Source organism: Portunus trituberculatus, chromosome 42 (assembly GCF_017591435.1).
Source record: "Portunus trituberculatus isolate SZX2019 chromosome 42, ASM1759143v1, whole genome shotgun sequence".
NCBI classification, from domain to species: domain Eukaryota; kingdom Metazoa; phylum Arthropoda; class Malacostraca; order Decapoda; family Portunidae; genus Portunus; species Portunus trituberculatus.
Window position 1 is genome coordinate 10,919,328 of NC_059296.1, and position 20,110 is coordinate 10,939,437.

Consider the following 20,110-nt stretch of genomic DNA (forward strand, 5'->3'; position numbering starts at 1 on the left):
GCTTCCCTTCCTCTGTACTCCATCCCTCACTCTCTCTCTTTCTTTTTTTTTCTGGCTGTGTCCCCCGCCGTGCAACTGTCAGGTGTTCGAGGTGAAATCTGTATCTGGAGGCAGAGTGACGGCGCCTGCGGGAGACAGTGCTCGGCTGTACCCGGTGTCCGGCTTATCGGTGTGTGTGTGTGTGTGTGTGTGTGTGTGTGTGTGTGTGTGTGTGTGTGTGTGTGTGTGTGTGTGTTTGGCCTTGTGTTTTTGTAAGTGCCAGATTAACCCATATAGCTTTTGCTCCCCCCCTTCTATCCCCCACTAACGGGTTATCAGGTAATGTGTCTTCATTTGTGTCTTTATTTTCTCCACCCAAGATATCCACTCGTGTGTATACCTGTTCGGCGTGTAAGCTGGTGATGAAACACTGACACGTCAAGGAAATCTGTAAAATACATCACACACACACACACACACACACACACACACACACACACACACACACACACACACCTAGAGCGCTGGCTTCACAAGCCAGAGGACCGGGGTTCGATTCCCCGGCCGGGTGGAGATATTTGGGTGTGTCTCCTTTCACGTGTAGCCCCTGTTCACCTAGCAGTGAGTAGGTACGGGATGTAAATCGAGGAGTTGTGACCTTGTTGTCCCGGTGTGTGGTGTGTACCTGGTCTCAGGCCTATCCGAAGATCGGAAATAATGAGCTCTGAGCTCGTTCCGTAGGGTAATGTCTGGCTGTCTCGTCAGAGACTGCAGCAGATCAAACAGTGAAAACACACACACACACACACACACACACACTCACACACACACACACACACACACACACACATACACACAGTCTTTTGAACCTGAGCAAGATTTTTTCCACTCCTCCACTCTAACTCCTCTTGTTCGGCAGCGACCGTAGCGAGGCTGCAACTGCTAAGAGCCAGAGGACGCAAAGACGACGTGAACAAGTCCCGAGTCTTCCCGGATGCGAGGTACTCCGCTCTGGCACTCGCCTTGGCCTATGGGTAACGGAGTGTGTGTGTGTGTGTGTGTGTGTGTGTGTGTGTGTGTGTGTGTGTGTGTGTGTGTGTGTGTGTGTGTCCCGCTGGCCTTGGGCGTGTGTGGGGTGAAAGGGTGGGGAGGGCCAGCCCGCTGCGTGCCCCTGACCGCGGCCTCCCTCTCTCCCTCCCTTCCCCACCTTCTCCAGTCAGCATTTTACCTTACAAGGCATGAAGGTTTGCGAGGTGCCAGTCGTGAGGCAGGTTTTTTTGCAGAGTCTATGGATAAGACTTTTTTTATTCTTTTTCCATCGTTCCTTTTTTTTTCTGCCTCAGTCACTTGATGTGCGCTTAGCAAAACATATTCATCCTTGTCACGAGGCACAGAAGGGGAAAAAATAAAAGCTTGAACTAACAATACAATAAATGGTACCGTTGATGTTTTTTTATATATCAACTTGCATTTTATCTTTTTTTATTAAAACAAACTAAAGTAACATTACTAATAATCACAGGGTTCAGAACGATAAAAAGTAGTCCAGTATAATGGTAACTGTTCTGGTTATGGTAACGATAACACAGGCAATGTTAGTGATATAAATTATAATAATGATGATAACGCTCCGTCATATAATAAAGCATAACGTTCCTCCTGGTGACTATTATCATTTGCTTATTATGATCAAGGACTGATGGAAAGAAATGATCATGTATACAAAGTGTGTGTGTGTGTGTGTGTGTGTGTGTGTGTGTGTGTGTGTGTGTGTGTGTGTGTGTGTGTGTGTGTGTGTGTGTGTGTGTGCGTGCGCGCGCGCTCATGTGGCAGCAGGAGTGGTTCGCCTTGAGTTGGGTGGATCATGACAACTGGAGGTGGGTGGAGGGGTGGATGGTTGGGTGGAAGGACTGCTTTCTGGGTCCTGTGGAGGTGTGTGGGCGCGCGAGAGGGCGTGGGTGGGCGCAGATGTTGGGTGAAGGCAAGCCGTGGCGCGCGTGGGCCGTGGGCGTGGTCGAGGTGGGTGGTGTGGGCGGGAAGGGGGGAGGTGGGCGGCACTGGTCGCAGGTTGATGACTGTAATTACCGCTTTTTATTGCTTCCGTGTTGCCTCACTAATGTCGGAATATACAAATTATCACCATCCGTGGGTAGCTTTCACCCCTACACTGCCACCGCAGCTGCCAGGCCACCGCTAAGGCTGCCAAGTCACCAGTGCCATGCCACCATTGCCCTGTTACCTTTACTGTACAATCACCATTATTAATGCCGTTATTGCTAATATGTCTGAAGGAAGAAAAATAAATAAATAAATAAATGAATAAATAAATAAATATATAAACATATATATATATATATATATATATATATATATATATATATATATATATATATATATATATATATATATATATATATATATATATATATATATATATATATATATATATATATATATATATATATATATATATAATTTTCTTACGTATTTAAAAAAGGCAAAAATGCATAATACCTGAAGGAAAAGTGTATGACTAGAATTGTCGTATAGGTCAGAGAATCAGTTGTTAAATTGAAAAAAAAATGTAATGAAGAGCATGAAAATTTTCTTCCAGGTTTACGTATCACAAAATTACATAAATATTCAAATCACCATCACCATCACCATCCACCATCACCGTAAAGCACATGCACACCCACACCTACACCCTTCTCTATCATAGTCACTATGATCACCACACCCATCGCCCCAACATCATCTCTACCACCCTTACCATACCATACCATGCCATACCATACCATGCATCATTTCACTTCACCACGTTAGGAAGAGTCATGCATAACTGTGTCATGTAATTTCAACACATTATTAAGCAAATAACCTGAGGCGAGCCCTAAAACTTCTTGCTGTAATTTGCATGTTCGTTCCCGCCTCAGTGACCTCGCCGCCGCCTCCGCTACCACCGCCGCCACCGCCGCTGCCTGCGTGTGAGGGATGGCCGCTCACCTGCAGAGGGAGGAGACCGGGTGAGTGTGAGTGGGTGTTCCGTGTTTAGTTTTGACACGTTAATGTTCCCCGTTTCTTACTTTTCTGCTTCTTCCCTCTCGTAACGATGTTCGGAAAGGCAAGGTTAAGTTTCTTTTGTGTTCCGCCACCTTGTTTTGCTTTGTATCTCAATTCTACGACTTTTTTTCATCCTTTACTCATTTCACTTGTTTTTTACCTCACTGCTGTCTCTTCTAAGCTTTCTGAAACAATTATCCTGTTTGATTGTGTTTTTTTTATGATGATTCGTTTATATATGAGAGTTGAATGTCTTAAGAAAACTATTTATTGTCTAAACGTTAACCCTGTCAGTACTGGAACACATTTTTACCTTGAGATTTGTGTACGATTAGCCCATTTTTTTGACATTAGGAAGCGTCTATGGATGTCAGAAGATTAATGACCACCGTCTTTACTATTTCAATTCTTTACACAAGTTTGTGATGGATGGTATATAAAGTCATGATGTTCGAGGGATTAAGTATTATCTTTACTTTTTCCCTATGCGTCTGTTAAATCAAACGATATTCCGCTTTTTTTCTGTAATATATAGGTTCAGAGAGAGAGAGAGAGAGAGAGAAAGATAGCTCTCCGACATAAGAAAAAGCATATCTGAGTTTAAGTGGACCCCTTCTCATCCCCATCATGCCTCTCTTCCTCCCTCTCACTCTCTCAGTTCCCTCTCTTTTTCCCTCCTTCCCTCACTTCCTCACTGCCTCAACCTCCAATCCAATATGCATTCAATCCAGAAATACATCAGCGGCTAGATAGAGCGAGGTATAACCGGGGAGAGATGAAGCACAAACATGAAGAAAAGGTTGCAGCCTCCTCTTCGTTCATCCCTCTCACTCTTCTCCCCCTTCCCCCCCACCACACACACACACACACACACACACACACACACACACACACACACACATCTTCCTGTTTCTCTTTCTCTCTATCCTCTGTCTCCCCCTTCTCTTTCTCTTTCTCTCCCACCCGCTCCCTTGCAATCCTTCCATTTCAAACTGTGTCAGTGGTAAATCTCCTCAGTTACCCTGCGCCGCCTCAACTGTTCTGGGATTTAGGTTGAGACAGCTTGACTTGCAGGAAGCTTCGTGGGTCTTCAGTAGTGTGTGTGTGTGTGTGTGTGTGTGTGTGTGTGTGTGTGTGTATGTATATATGTCAGGGGAGTGAAAATTATAGTGCAGTACATCATGTTTTATTGAAAAGTAGCACAGTCATTACTCTCTCTCTCTCTCTCTCTCTCTCTCTCTCTCTCTCTCTCTCTCTCTCTCTCTCTCTCTCTCTCTCTCTCTCTCTCGTGATCGATGGAGTGGACGTGCAGTCGGCATCGAGGTCAAATATGCTAAAAAGTTTTGTACTTCACGTTGGACTTGGAAGGGTTTGCTTTCTGGACGCGGTATGGTGGTGATGGTGGTGGGAGGGGGGCGGTGTTGATGATGAAAATTGTATCGGTTGCTTTTTTGTGTGTGTGTGTGTTCATGTGAAGTTTTCAGTTATAGTACTGTTGGTGGTGGCGGTGATGGTGGTTGTGAGCTTGTGGTGATAAGAAATAATGGAAGCAGTTGATAGTTTTCTCTATTATGCAAAACGGGATTTCGGCCAAGGGCAACAAAAAGGATAAAAAAAAAAAAATGGCACACTTTAATGCTCCCTTACACCTTTCTCTTAAAAGGATTCAAATCATAGGGAAATGGAAATACAGAAACAGGGAACCGAAATACAGAAGGTAACCGTTGCTAATTTTTTCATTTTTTGAGATTAATGGTAGAGAAAATTGTCATGGTTTTAATGGTTATGGTATGGAGAGTAATGGCGATGATATTGGGAGTGGTAATGGCAGTGATGTGCATGGGAGTAATGGAGAGGTCATGCCTGCCGTTACCTTCTCATTATCTTATTTGCTCATTGCTGTAATTTCGTATATCTGTTAATTTGTATTGTTACTACATGTTTATTCATTAATTTACTTTGCCTGCCTCATCTCATCATCACCCGCCTCGCTGAAATGTTTAAATAATTACGCTAGGATACACTGAGTAATGCCTTCCTGTTTCCTGCCTTTGATCTTGCTTTCTGCTTTTCCACCATTCACAGTTAATCTTTTTTTTTTTCCTCTCATCACACAATTTTTAGAGTTCTGTTTGATATAGTCTCTCAAATACATCTGTAGCCAAGAAAGAATATGAATAACGTGATAATGTTTTCTTCTGTTTTAATTTCTTTAGTATCATGCAGCGTTTTCATACTTAACTATTTCACGATTTTATACAGTTTCAGAATCTTATGTGTAGGATTTAAATAATAAAGACTCTGGCCATTAAACATTTGACCTCCACAGACCCTTAGCAATGCAAATAAAATCGTCTAATTACCACAAAAAATCAAGGTAAAAATGCGTCTTAGTACTGAAGGGGTTGATTTAGTAAAAAAACAAAAAGGGTAACTAATCATAAACCAAAAATCCACAAAAAAGGTGCAAATTCAGAATACCACTTCTGAAACACACGGAAAAAAAAATCAAAGGGAAACGTTGGAATTAACATCAACTAGGATTAAAAAGAATCGAAATCAACTATGTGAGGTAAATCGGTTAGGGAGGTGAAGTGCATTTTAACACCTCATTAAGGCGAGTTAGGATCAGGCCAGCTTAAAGGATCTGGCTGGGCTCCTCCCCTCTTAACGTACCCCTCCCTTCTTTACCTCCTCTTTCGTCTCTCTCTCTCTCTCTCTCTCTCTCTCTCTCTCTCTCTCTCTCTCTCTCTCTCTCTCTCTCTCTCTCTGTAATTCATTTTTTTCTATTCTTTTTCCCTTTCGCAATGCTTCCGATCTCCATTTTTAACCTTATCTTGTATTCCGCCGTGCCTTTCTCTCTTCCGTATCTCCTTTCTCTGCATTCTCCTCCCTGGTGCGTTGTCTTTTCTCTTTCTGTGTTTTCTTTCATCCTTGTGTGTCATCTAGTTTCATCTGGGTCAGTCGTCGCTCCCTCCTATATTTTTTCCCTCCCTTCTCTTCGATTTTCCTTTGTTTCTTCGTCTTTCTCTTTCGGTACGTCTCTTCTTTTGACTCTCCTCCCTTCATTTCCTTCTTTTCTTTTCCGCTGAACTACCTAGCATCCTTCCAACCCATTCCTGATTCTCTTACATCCCTTGCCTTTTATCCTTTCGCTTCCCTCCTCCTCCTCCTCCTCCTCCTCCTCCTCCTCCTCCTCATGTTCTTGCTCTTCCCTCTCTGACTTAATTTTTTCTTCTATCTTTCTTGATTCACCCGGGGCCAGTCCATCGCCGGGAACCCTGTGTGGAAGTCGGACATTTCTCCTAAAACTGGACTATTTTTTTTTCTCTTCTTATTTTTATCTTTCTATCTCACCTCCTCCTCCTCCTCCTCCCCCTCCTCCTCCTCCTTCTCCTCCTCCTCGTCCTCGAGTCCAGATTGCCGAACCTGTGGCAATTAATGGCGATCCAAAATAATCCTGAGATTCTCCACGAGTGTTCGATTTTTTATATTTTTTTCCCTTCTTCAATGGAGCATTTTGGATGTGAGAGAGAGAGAGAGAGAGAGAGAGAGAGAGAGAGAGAGAGAGAGAGAGAGAGAGAGAGAGAGAGAGAGAGAGAGAGAGAGAGAGAGAGAGAGAGAGAGAGAGAGAGAGAGAGAGAGAATAATAATAATAATAATAATAATAATAATAATAATAATAATAATAATAAAACAAGCAAAGAGCGTCATTAGAATTAAAACACCATAAAAAACGAGCGAAATTGAAGTCCTGGATTACTTTTTTTCCCTTTTTTTCCCCCCAGCAGTAGCAAGGCAGCACTCACGAGGGAGGCTGATTGAGCAAATTTATTCACAGTGTTTCATTAATTTTTCCCTATTACGAATATGGCGTCCCGTGATGCCTCTTGGACCAGCCGTTACATGTGTGTGTGTGTGTGTGTGTGTGTGTGTGTGTGTGTGTGTGTGTGTGTGTAAACATTTGTGTAGTTTAGTTCCATGTGTGTGATGTAAACACACGTGTGTGTGTGTGTGTGTGTGTGTGTGTGTGTGTGTGTGTTAATTTTTAAGTTACAGTATACAGTTCTTGATCTATACACTCGTGGTCTTGTTTCCATATGCGTGTGTGTGTAATTCACCTCTGTCGCCTGCTGGTCACCAGCCAGTCTTCTCCATTACGGAGCGAGCTCAGAGCTCATAGACCGATCTTCGGGTAGGACTGAGACCACAACACACTCCACACACCGGGAAAGCGAGACCACAACCCCTCGAGTTACATTCCGTTCCTATTTACTGCTAGGTGAACAGGGGCCACACATTAAGAGGCTTGCCCATTTGCCTCGCCGCGCCGGGACTCGAATCCGGGCCTCTCGATTGTGAGTCGAGCGTGCTAACCACTACACTACGCGGTGTGTGTGTGTGTGTGTTCATTTTTCAAGTTACAGTATACAGTTCTTAATTTATACACTCGTGGTCTTGTTTCCATATGTGTGTGTGTGTGTGTGTGTGTGTGTGTGTGTGTGTGTGTGTGTGTGTGTGTGTGTGTGTGTCTTGAGGTGGCACAGTATTGATCGGCGCCCCACCAGTGCCGCTCTCCGCTGGCCTAATCTTTTTTACGACCGCCGCCAAATTAAGCATCCTACATTTTAATTAAACTCCACGAGCCGTCGCTGGCCGCTGGTTCGACCATAAAAAAATACACATATATAATACACTTTTAATCTGCCAAAATGGAAGGAAACTTTTCCCCTCGCGAAATTCAAAGGTGTTGCTAATGAAGAGTGTTTATATTTTATCGCCATAAACACGGACTCACATTGATGCATTAATGATTTATTTAGAACATATATTTTATTCATTTCCTTTTTTTTTTTTCATCTACATTGACTCCCAGTGATTTGGCGGTTTCATTTGTGACTCCCATATTTACGCTACAGTAAATTGGAAGTGCCCACTAAAGGCTCCCATTTATTTTCCGCAAAACATCAAAGAATATTTTTCTTTTAGAGGGAGCGAGGACGTGCTTACCTGCGAATTCATTGTGAAATTGAATATGTTACGGTTTTTATCCCGTGTGTGTGTGTGTGTGTGTGTGTGTGTGTGTGTGTGTGTGTGTACAAATTATAATAGAATAATCATACATCGTTGTCAATTTCTAAACACACACACACACACACACACACACACACACACACACACACACACACACACACACACACACACACACAGAGAGAGAGAGAGAGAGAGAGAGAGAGAGAGAGAGAGAGAGAGAGAGAGAGAGAGAGAGAGAGAGAGAGAGAGAGAGAGAGAGAGAGAGAGAGAGTTCAGCAAGATGGGAATAGAGTCGGCGGAGAACAAGGCGCTTTAGGAGAAAGAGGTAAAAGAGCGAGGCAGAACAGGGAACCCAAGGCACTTAGGTACATTTGATACGTGAATACATGCAGCCCGACAGGGGTGATAGAGAGAGAGAGAGAGAGAGAGAGAGAGAGAGAGAGAGAGAGAGAGAGAGAGAGAGAGAGAGAGAGAGAGAGAGAGAGAGAGAGAGATACATCAAATAATTGACAATTGCACCCAACACAACACATCCATTCAAATGATCAACATGGAAGGGAAACACATAAGAAAATGAACCACAAACTTTTATCTTCCATATTGTGTATTTTTGCATTTTCTCTCTCGTGGTAAAGTAGGTCCTTCATTAAGAGTAGAATAATTAAGGTGCACGTGATGCTATCTTCCATTAGGTGACCCTCCAACCAAGCCACAGTTCACATCCTTATACTTAGGAAGCAGAATGAAGCAACCTAGTCTGTCTACTCTAAAATGGTTCTTGGGTTCAAAATATAGAGTATAGCTTATTGATGATATAATTGATTTTAGGTGAATAATGCTTGTTTTTCTTGATCAACAAACTTATCACGAGAACAAGCTACGGTTTTCCTCAAGATCTGACAACCACGTATTCCCTGAGACTCTGTTCAGACAGACTCAGGAGTCACTTCAAAGTAGACAGACTATAGTGGTTCTTTCTTCTGGTTTGTTTGTACTGCTGATGAACCGCTGAAAACAAGCAACTATTATTTCCATCATGCCTTGGAATAATGCTACTTCTCAATGGGAGAGAGAGAGAGAGAGAGAGAGAGAGAGAGAGAGAGAGAGAGAGAGAGAGAGAGAGAGAGAGAGAGAGAGAGAGAGAGAGAGAGAGAGGAGGAGGGGGGACACGAGTAAAGGATGGGAGGGTATGATGAAGAGCTGGACGAAAAGGACAGAAGAACTGGGTGTTGGTTGTAAGGAAGGTTTGATAGGATGAGGCAAACGAAGAAGGTAGTAAAAGAGGGATTGAATGAAACGTAGGATACATGGACTGATTGTAACAGAAGGGAAGAAAGGAAAAGATAACTAGAATAAAAGAAGGGATTGTATGGAGGAATGAGAAGAAGGACTGTTTGTCTATGGAAGAGGAGTGACTGCATGACGAAGGAAAAAAAAGAAGAGAATCATGGGAAGAAAAAGAGGGATGGAAAGGGAAATGACAAAGGGAAGAGAGAAGGGAGTTAAGGAAGAAGAGAAGTGAGGAATGGAAAGAGGGACAACACGAAGAGAATTTAGCAAATAAGAAAAAAAAAAAATGAAAAGGACAAAACGAAGGAATGGAAAAGGGGAATCAGGGAAGAAAAGAAGGGAGGGCTGGAAGGAGGGATAGTGGCAGAGTGTGGGCGCCCTTGCATGAGGTCTTCAAGGTCCTCACGCCCACCTTCGCGCAACAATAACGAACGTCATGATCACCGCGGGTGGTGTGGCCCTGCCCTCCACCGCCCCCATCTGCCTCCCCCCCTCTCCACCACCAGCCTGCCTCCTCACAATCCACACACCAGCCTCCCCCCTGCCCGCCGCCCACGCTACCCATGACTCCCACGGCCACATACTTGTTCCTTCGCCCACACAACCCACGGGGCCTCACCACCTGAATGCCCTCCGCCCCCCTACCTACGCCCCGCTCCTGGCCTCCTGCTGCCGCCCACACTACTCACTCTCCAATCATCTCCCGCCCACGTCTCTCTCCCTGTCTCCCATTCGCACTAAGTACTTCCTCTCTATCCACATCCTTTCCACTCTTTGTCCTTTTCTGTCTGTTTCATTCTCTCATAATTTGTATCACTGTTTTCCTCTTTCCATCCTCTATCTTTCTCATCTTTATCCTTTTTCTCAGCCTCTCTCTTCTTCTCTTTCTGTAATATGCTAGACCGTTTGTTCCGTTTTCCGTCGTTCTCCTCTCCTCCTCCTCCTCCCTTCCTTCAGTGTGAGTGTTTGAGCGATGCAGGGAGACGGAGGAAATAGGAGGAAAATCTCTACGGACCGGAGAACTGTTTACGAGGAGGGCGTCTCTGGATTTACATTTTACTAATTGGAAGAGAGCAGCATCCATTCCCAAGTCGACGAAAAGTTTTCCTGGATTCCCTCCCGCTCTAGTACTCTCCCTGAGCTCTACTAGGGGAGAGAATTGGGATATTACAGTTCGGAAAGGTGTGGAAGGCAGACGAAAACAACCCGGTATCGCAAGCAAGCAAGGTGGCAAGATGTCTTTAGTTTTTTTTTTTCTTTTCTCCGATATCTCGTATGTAAATGAAGGGTAAAAACTCGTTCACACTGAGCTGGTCTTGTCGCCTCTGCCTCAGGAGGTGCCTTGCCGCTGCTGGCAGTGCATGTGTTCACGCTAATCGGCATCACATCAGCGAGCAAACAGCAAAACTTGAGCGTGCGATAGACAGGTTTCCAGCGTCAGAACATTTACCACCACCCTGCTCACCCCTCCCTCCCTTCCCTTCGCTTTCTCCCTCCTCTAACTCATCCACTTAACCTTCCTTCCTTACCTCGTGTTCCTTTCCCCTTTCCCTCGAGGTGATTGTATAATTCCGGGCAAACAGACAGCCATAGTAATGCTTATGTGCACTGCCGTCTCGTCTTGAAAGTAAACAGAGGTATCACTGACTTTTAATTGTTTCCTGTTAGTTCTGGTCAATTATGGCTGCTTTGTGAATCTGATCTGCGACAGAGAGAGAGAGAAAGAGAAAGAGAGAGAGAGAGAGAGAAAGAGGAGAGTGGTGAGAGGGAAGGTCAAGGGAATGGAAGGCATGAGTGAATTATTAAAGGATGAGAGGGAGAGTGAGAGTGAGAGAGGGTGAAAGTAAGTCAGGCATATGGGAGGGATCAAGGAGAATGAGTCAGAAGGTTTGGGAGGATCAGAGAGAGAAAGATAGAGGAAGAGGGAAAGAAGAGGAGGTAGGGAGTGGGTGAGAGATAAGAAAGGTATACAATGAATAAAGGAGGTGGAGATGGAGAGGAAGGTAATAAAGGGAGTGGAATAGAAGTTGCAGAGGAGGCCTTGGAACGTAGAGTCAAAGAGAATTGGTAACGATGAAGGAAGAACAGAGATGGTGGGATAAATAAGCAACAACTACTACTACTACTACTATACTACTACTACTACTACTACTACTACTACTACTACTACTATTAATTCTACTTTTATTACTTTTACGTCTACTTACTTCTACTTCTACTTCTACTTCTACTACCACTACTACTACTACACTGCTTCACTACTACTACTACTTCTACCACCACCACTTCACCACTACTGCTCACCACTACACACCACCACCACCACTACACAACACTGCACCACCACCACCACCACAACACCACTACTGCTGCAACAACAACAACAACAACAACTGCTACTACAACAACAACAACAACACAACTGCACTGCTGCTGCTACCACCACTGCTGCTGCTGCACCACAACACAACAACAAACTGCAACTGCTGCTGCTACAACAACAACAACAACAATTACTACAACAACAACAACTACTACAACAACAACAACAATACTACTACTACTACTACAACAACAACAACAACAATTACTACTACTACTACTACAACAACAACAATTACTACTACTACTACTACTACTTCTACCACTACCACTACCACTACCACCACCACCACCACCACCACTACAACAACAACCTCTACCATTAATACTACCCCACCACCACCACCACCACTATGACTACAACTGCTATAATTATGATGTCGTGCAGAGCTAACAAACATAACGTTCATCGGAGCGCCCAATTATCCCCTACGGGTGAACGCCTTGTCGGTAATCTTGATGTAGAAGCCAAGGCCATGAGAATACAAGATCTACTGGCCTCGGGGTGTGGGGCGGTGCTGGGGTGTGGCTGTGAAGTCCTGCTCTCCTTACTGTGTGTGCCCTTTTCATCACATCTCTTGTACTGTAAACTGATTATGAAACTGATTATTTGTCGTTTGCAGGAAATGAGTTCACCTGTTATTCTTTTTTTTTCCTATTATATTTTCGTTTGTTTTGGATTGGCTTGATCAAATGTTTGTATTATAATGTCCATGTGTTTTATTTATTTTTTTCTGCTACTCTCATACTGTTAACTGATTATGAGTTGTTTATGAGGCGTAAACAGGAAATAAGTTTACTGTTTTCCTTATATGCGTATCCTAAATACAATAGATAAACTACTATTGTATCATATTCTTATATGCAATTTACTGTGCGTGTTTTTCATTGTTTTTACTTTATTCTTAATTTAATTGCTGATGTGGAGTTTACAGGAAATGAGTCCGCGTTCTTCTCCGACTTATCTCTGCTTAAGTTGACTAGACAAACTCGTCCTGTTTGAATACCCTTCTACAGGAGCCACTCACTTAGCTATTCAGTCTCTTCCGGTAGCAGTCAGTGTAGGATGACTTTACAAACTGTGTAGTAGGGAACTGCAGGTCTGTTGCTGTTATCTCTTCCTCTTATTTTGTATATACATTTGATTTACTGTATGAAAGTAGCGTATCAATTGAAGTATTTTTTTCTCTATATTTTTCCGTTTACATATTTTAATTTTTATGGGTCTCCTTTGCCACATTCCTTGACAAGTACAAAAATAGGTCAGTGAATAGAGATGATAACAAAACAGCGTATACTTAACAAAACAGCGTATACTTAACAAAATAGCGTATGCTTCTTCTTTCTTCCCTACTCGCTTCTTTGTTTTCACCACGTTGTAATAGCCTTGATCTCCTTGTTTTTAGTTTTTATTACCGACCGCAGATTAACATACCTATCTGGTTCTATTAGTGTAAGGTGCTTGTCAATACAACAATGAGTAGATAATGAAAATCGCCCGGAATATAAGAAGTGAAGAACAACTTTTTATTCATTATCTTGTTTTGCTGCTATGATTTCTATAACGAGACTCTTATTTATGTCATTATATGTTTATGATATACAAAGGTACCCTGTGTTTTAGTTGGAGGATTGTTTTATACCCTCCCTCCCTCCTCCTTTCTTTCTTTCTTTCTTTCTTTCTTTCTTTCTTTCTTTCTTTTCTTTCTCTCTCTCTCTCTCTCTCTCTCACATCCATTCCTACACACTCATAATCTCGGACCCTCCGCCACTTAGCCCACTCCTTCCACTCAGCCCGTACCGTTCGTTCCCTCCACCTACTCCACTGCTACCTCTTCAATACTCCCTTCACTTTCGTTATCACTCCTCCTCCCACATGCTCTCTTTAACCGTTCATCCACTCTCACTCTTATTTCATCCTCTGTATCCTTCTACACTCTAACTTCTCCTTACCCTGAAATCCTCTTCCACACTCGTGATCTCCTTACTTCCACGTCCTTCTCCACGTTCACGACTTGTTTCCTTCCACTCCACGTTCGTGCCTCTTCCACCCTCATGCCTACGTACGCTCTCTCCTCACCTAGCTTCGTGGAACCAGCGGCGGGTGGAAACAGGTTTATCTACGAAGTTTAATGCCTCGTAAAACCTCATCATAAATTTCTCAGCAGATGTAAAATTTCGAACTCATCTCTGCTTCCCCCTTTTTTTTTTGCCCCCCTCCCTCCTACTTCTAATGTTCCTAACTCTCCATCACCACCTCCTCCTTCTCCTCCTCCTCCTTTTTTCTTCTCATACCTTTTTTTTTTCTCCTCCCTACCTCTAAACAAAATTAGGTGAGGCTTATCACCCCAAAAGTATAAGTCGAGGAAAAGTGTCACCTGTCTGGACCTCAAAGCCTTCAGGGAACTCCTCGCTGGCGACGAAATTACTAAACCAGGCCTAAGAAGTTGTTTTTACGTAACGGAGAGAGAGAGAGAGAGAGAGAGAGAGAGAGACACACACACACACTTACTCATACATAGGTTCAAAGACAAAGATGAGGCTGGAGGTGGAAGTGTCTTCAGGTGGGCGAGGCAACGCTGGCTGGCGGTAGGGGCTGGTTGGGGTTGAGGTGGGGAGGGAAGGCGGTAGGTAAGGAGGGGAAGTGGGGCCTCGTGGGCGGTGGAGCGAGAACCTCACCCAGGGTACGTTGGGGAGAGGAGGGGCGCGACCCGAGCGTGTCCGTCTGCCGGCACAAATACAGAGATGAATGGAGGAGCAGCAAGGGGAGGGAGGAGGAGGGGAAGGCGGTGGAAGAGGAATAGGAGAAGGAGAACGAGGAATAGCATGAGAATGAGCAAGAGGAGGAGATGATAAGGAGGAGGAGGAGGAGGAAGAGGAGATTTTTTGCGCCACCTACCTACTACCTCACTATCTCAAGCGTCCCTTGTGCTGTATGTAAACAAGGCAGTATAAAGTGGGATCCCCGTACCTATTCCTCTCCTTCTCTTCCCTTCCGTTCTCTTCTTTTGCGTCGGCGGGAACCCCACCTTGTTTTGTTACCTGGCCACATAAACTCTAATGACCACTTCCTCCCATACTGGATGCCCCAAAGACGCGTTTCAGTGCCCCGACAGCAATGATCGGTACTCACCCGCTCCCCAAATGACTTGTCAGGTCCTGCACCTCAGCTATTTTACAACATCGTAACGGTGATCCCAGTAGCGCTGTAAAATCCCGTAAAGCTAAAGGAAGTGGGATTATGAATAATAAAAACCTCTGCGAGAGCGAGACAGGAGAAGAAGAGAGAGAAAGAGAGAAAAAAAAAAAAGTCGAACAAACACAGAAGGAACGTTTCGGCGCACCAAGAGTGTAGAGTCACTGAGGTGGTGGTGGTAGTGGTGGTGGTACTGGTGGTAGTGGTGGCTAGAAGGTTGGACTTACGTGGGTGAACTCCTGAGCGCGTCCCTCGATACCATCTTGACGAGAAACACCCACTGGAGGAGGAGGAGAAGAAGGCGATGATACACCTCTCGCTGCGTGGATCATTCACTCGCTGGCTGTCTCGCTGCTTCGCTCAGTCGTCGGGGAAGCGCATCGAAGTGATAAAGTGTGACCTTGGGAAGATTCGTACCTGCTTGACCTTGATTGTGACTTTGGGAATGAGTCTTTTGTACGGCGGCGGCGGGCATTATACGCTCGGGTGGCGGCCTTGACCTTGACGCCGTCCATTGCCTCGTATTTTAGCTCTTCTAGTGCTTTTCTAACCCACCAAACATAGTTATTACACGTGTTGCCACCGCCTGCTGTCTGGGTGTCTGGGAGGTGCATTTTAATTGAGCCTAGAGCAAGGAAGAGAGGAGGAGAGAGAACTATTGATACACACTTAACATTCATGATATTCAACAGCCACGCATAATCGACCACGGCATTAGATTCTTGTCCACATTCAGAATACATACAACTGCACACCCGCCTCCTCTCAGTCCCGTCCTTCGCTCCCCTTCGCACCCTCTTTACCTCCTGACCAGGTCCGCACATTGTCAGGTACACGTGACAGGTTATTCCAGGCAGTTGACCGGAGCTTATGTGGAATCAAGGGAGATATTTTTTTTATTTTGATACGCAAAGAGTGGAAAATGATAATGAGGGGGAAGTGCGCCTTGTCAGAGTGCAATTAATTAAAAGGTAGAGTGTCATGTAGCAGTTTAGCGCTAAGCCGCCGGGACGTGTGTTTACCTGACGGGAACGACGCTCGCCGCAGCCACCCGCCAAAAACAGCCTACGCGTAAACAAAAACATGTCCCGACGGGATAAGATTAGGACGGGGAAAAAAAAGGACATACGACGTGATTGAGTCTTCTACGATCAATATATTAAACGCATTGGTAATACTATGTTAGAAACTTCAGGTAAATATAGAAATAAAAATATGCTGGGACAAATCATATGATCAAGATTAGAAAAGAAAATAATATAAAACTATAAGAACAATGAATGATAGAAAATGGGTAACTTCTTCCTTACGATCTATATAAAGCGCACACACACACACACACACACACACACACACACACACACACACACACACACACGAGCAAGAGAAAAGCACGTCTGGCCCATTAGACGAAACGAGTAGTGATAAGAACAACAGCAACAACAGCAGCAGCAGACGTCGACATACAAAAAAATCAACTAACGCTTCGGGCTACAACCTCTCCGCCTCCACTAGACAAAAGCTTGACATTCCTGCTGTAGGCGTTGTAGCACCACCACCACCACCACCTGCCTTTTCCTCCTCCTCCTTCCTCTCTTCCTGTTCTCTCTCTTTCGTTCCTCATCAAGGCCTTCCACCCACCTCTCGGCCTGCTCCTCCCTCCGTTACCCCAAACTTCCCCTTTAGCACCCTGTATCCTGTTAGGGGAGTGGAAGTATGAGGGGAGGCGAGAGAGGGAGAGAAAGGTGGGTGGGGTGAAGAATATATCCAGATTGAAGGATAGAAGATATGAGGTAATAAAAGGAAGGAAGTAAAGGAGGAAGGAACGGAAGGTAAACTGGTGGTCACTTACGTGTATCACTAACCCCAGCTTGTGTTTACTCTTCACCAGCTCATAATTAACTGTAATAACCATCTATAAATTAACGCCATCGAACAATTTGTTGCTGACACACCTGACCTTTCATTAAGCCACAGGTGAAAAAAAATCTGTGTGTGTGTGTGTGTGTGTGTGTGTGTGTGTGTGTGTGTGTGTGTGTGTGTGTGTGTGTGTGTGTGTGTGTGTGTGTGTGTGTGTGTGTGTGTGTGTGTGTGTGTGTGTGTGTGTGTGTGTGTGTGTGTGTGTGTGTGTGTGTGTGTGTGTGTGTGTGTGTGTTGTGTGTGTGTGTGTTAGAGAGAGAGAGAGAGAGAGGAAAGAAAGGTTAGATTTGTTTACTGAATTAGTGAGATGCGTAACTGAGACTCGGGATTAAAGATAGATTCATTGTTTTTTTCCGTAACTCTTTGGCTTTTATTGGTAGAATAATATTGTACTTTATTGGGTAACTTGAAGAATGTTAGTGAATAGAAATGAGACGACAAGGAGCAAGAAAAAGTTAATTAAGCTAAACCTTTTATAACTAGTGGCGTTTTTCTTGTCAAATCTCACACATGCAACACACCAATAAGATTAAGGCAAAAAATGAAGCACTCAAAGATAACAGGTAACATAAGAACATAAGGTAAGCAACAAGAAATCAATAGACTATATGTGACGGTCCTTGTAGAGAGAAAAAAATATTGGAGACGGAACATGGAGTAGATATAAGAGAGATTATTCCTACTTGACTAACTACTGATGATAACTGGACGTGTATTTAAATTTAGTTTGCTGGAGTTCATGTGTGTGTGTGTGTGTGTGTGTGTGTGTGTGTGTGTGTGTGTGTGTGTGTGTGTTGTGAGGTGGTGAGGTGTCATTCTGGCGCCTTTAAGTGGATAGAGTCTTGATTCTGGGAAGTGAAGAGTGGCTGGTGTGTGTGTGTGTGTGTGTGTGTGTGTGTGGGAGAGAGAGAAGCGTTAGGGTTTGAATGTCTGTTATATTCTCTCTCTCTCTCTCTCTCTCTCTCTCTCTCTCTCTCTCTCTCTCTCTCTCTCTCTCTCTCTCTCTCTCTCTCTCTCTCTCTCTCTCTATGATTGTGTTCCTTGCCTGAAGTTTTTGCGAAGGTTGACGGAACGTTAACTAATAAAAAAGCAAGACAAGGCGTGTACCCGCGGCCGTGTTTGACTTTTTCGCTTATTCATCATCCAAGGCAAACAGTCATCAAGCTTGAGCTCATATTCAAACAGGAGGGGAAAAATATGAGTGAAGGAGAGTATATTCAAACAAGTCATTGAGTGTGTGCGTGTTTGCGTGCACGTGTGTGTGTGTGTGTGTGTGTGTGTGTGTGTGTGTGTGTGTGTGTGTGTGTGTGTGTGTGTGTGTGTGTTGGTGTAGTGGGAGGGAAGGGGTGAAGGAGTGGTTCATGTCTTCCCCATATCCCTAACCACTACTTTGCTTTGTCTTAATAGATTTTTTTTTATCAAATTGTAAAACGAGACTAGTTGTTCGCTGTGGTCTTATTTTTGTTCGTTTTCTGGCTTAGCTATTTACAGTATTGAGTCTAAACTATCAGTATCATACGAGCATCATGTACCTATATCAGTACCCGACACACGTACCTTTATTTACTTTGGTTTTCTGCTTTCTCTAAACCACCACTGGCATGCTTTACGGGACTGTCATGTGTCTATATCAGGACTTTGACTCGCTCACCTCAATTAAATTCTACTATGAGGCTGCAGCTTTTAACGCAGGTGGGTGGGCGTGCCTGGGCGATGCTGCGGCTTAGCATTCATCACCCGAAGCATCATGAATTACGGTGCCTGGCGCGTTAACACTGGCGAGACGGAGATGGTGCCGCATACGTGCTCCGCCGCGCCGACCACCGGACCCTGCAGGAACGGCTCACGCTGGCAGTTGGGAGGAATTGTATCTGTTAACCTACGAGTGTTTACTAAATTTAGCATCCTTTAACATTCTTCCCGTGGTGTAAGGTGTTCCTATTCAGCGGCATGTTAAGTTAAATATGGAAGTTGAATTATTGATGTAGATGATAATTGGTGATATCACTACATTGGTTATGGTGATGAAAATTATAGTAATGACGATAATTCCAACCATAACAACAACAACTACATTAATAATAATAATAATAATAATAATAATAATAATAATAATAATGATAATGATAATAATAATATTAATTATAATGATAATAATACTAATAATGATAATAATAATAATAATAATAATAATAATAATAATAATAATAATAATAATAATAATAATAATAATAATAATAATAATAATAATAATAATAATAATAATAATAATAATAATAATAATAATAATAACCACAACAGTACTAATAACAGCAATAAAATAACGTTGTTTTCATTAATGTTGGCATTGTTAGTGGCATTATCTTCTCTAGAAAAGACACAACCAAAATGAGAATGGAAATAGCCGCGCCTCTTTGCTATGTTCACTAATTCCACGAGTGTGTATCGCTAATTGAACACAATCTGACCTCAAGCTAACAAAACCTTCACCTCTTTCTTTATATTCTTTCTCTAATTCATACCCACTATTTTTTTACTCTTCACACATCGGAATCCCTGCATTGCTGTGGTTACACGTTCAGTTTATCATTGCTGTGATGGTAACAAGTAGCAAGAGAATGTGGTCTGGTGAGTGGGCGTGGGAGGCAAGCAGGAGCAGGGGATGAGGCGGTGATGTTGGAGTGTGTGTGTGTGTGTGTGTGTGTGTGTGTGTGTGTGTGTGTGTGTGTGTGTGTGTGTGTGTGTCTGTCTGCTGGTTGTGCTGTCATCTGAGAGTGGAAGAGGGAGAAGATTGAAAGAAAAGTATAAATAAATGGTGGGAAATATATTTATAGGGATGGATAATGTGTGTGTGTGTGTGTGTGAGTGTGTGTGTGTGTGTGTGTGTGTGTGTGTGTGTGTGTGTGTGTGTGTGTGTGTGTGTGCAAGCTCGTGATACTGAATGACGGTAAGGGGTCATGAGTGGTGGTGTTTATGTGAGTGGATGCGTCATAGCAGATGTGAAGGATGTGTCAAGTGCTAGGAAGAGTGACAAGCGACCCTCCGGAGACTGACTGGGATGACGAATGGCAGTTTGTAGAGGAGGAGGAGGAGGAGGAAGAGCTAAGGGAGGAGGAGGTGATGATGGTGTTTACATGCCGCAGTCAGCAATATTCACAGTCTCGTTTTCTGTTCGCTTTCCGCCAAAACCGCACATTTACACGGAAATCGATATTCACATGAGTTCGCGAGGGGACTTGTTGCGCT

At 43.7% G+C, this 20,110-nt stretch overlaps 1 protein-coding gene across 3 annotated transcripts in view; it reads left to right on the forward strand.

The window, feature by feature from the left end:
* Window positions 1-895: 895 nt before the first annotated feature.
* LOC123517520 overlaps window positions 896-20,110 on the forward strand; it is a 328,170-nt gene continuing 308,955 nt past the window's right edge. For 2 of the 3 annotated variants that reach the window (XM_045277653.1, XM_045277654.1), the window contains exons 1-2: window positions 959-1,013; window positions 2,916-3,005. In XM_045277653.1, coding sequence (XP_045133588.1) covers window positions 974-1,013; window positions 2,916-3,005 — 130 coding nt within the window. In that variant the 5' untranslated portion in view covers window positions 959-973. Of the gene's footprint in view, window positions 1,014-2,915; window positions 3,006-20,110 lie in introns of all 3 variants that reach the window. The other variant, XM_045277656.1, reaches the window with a different exon arrangement.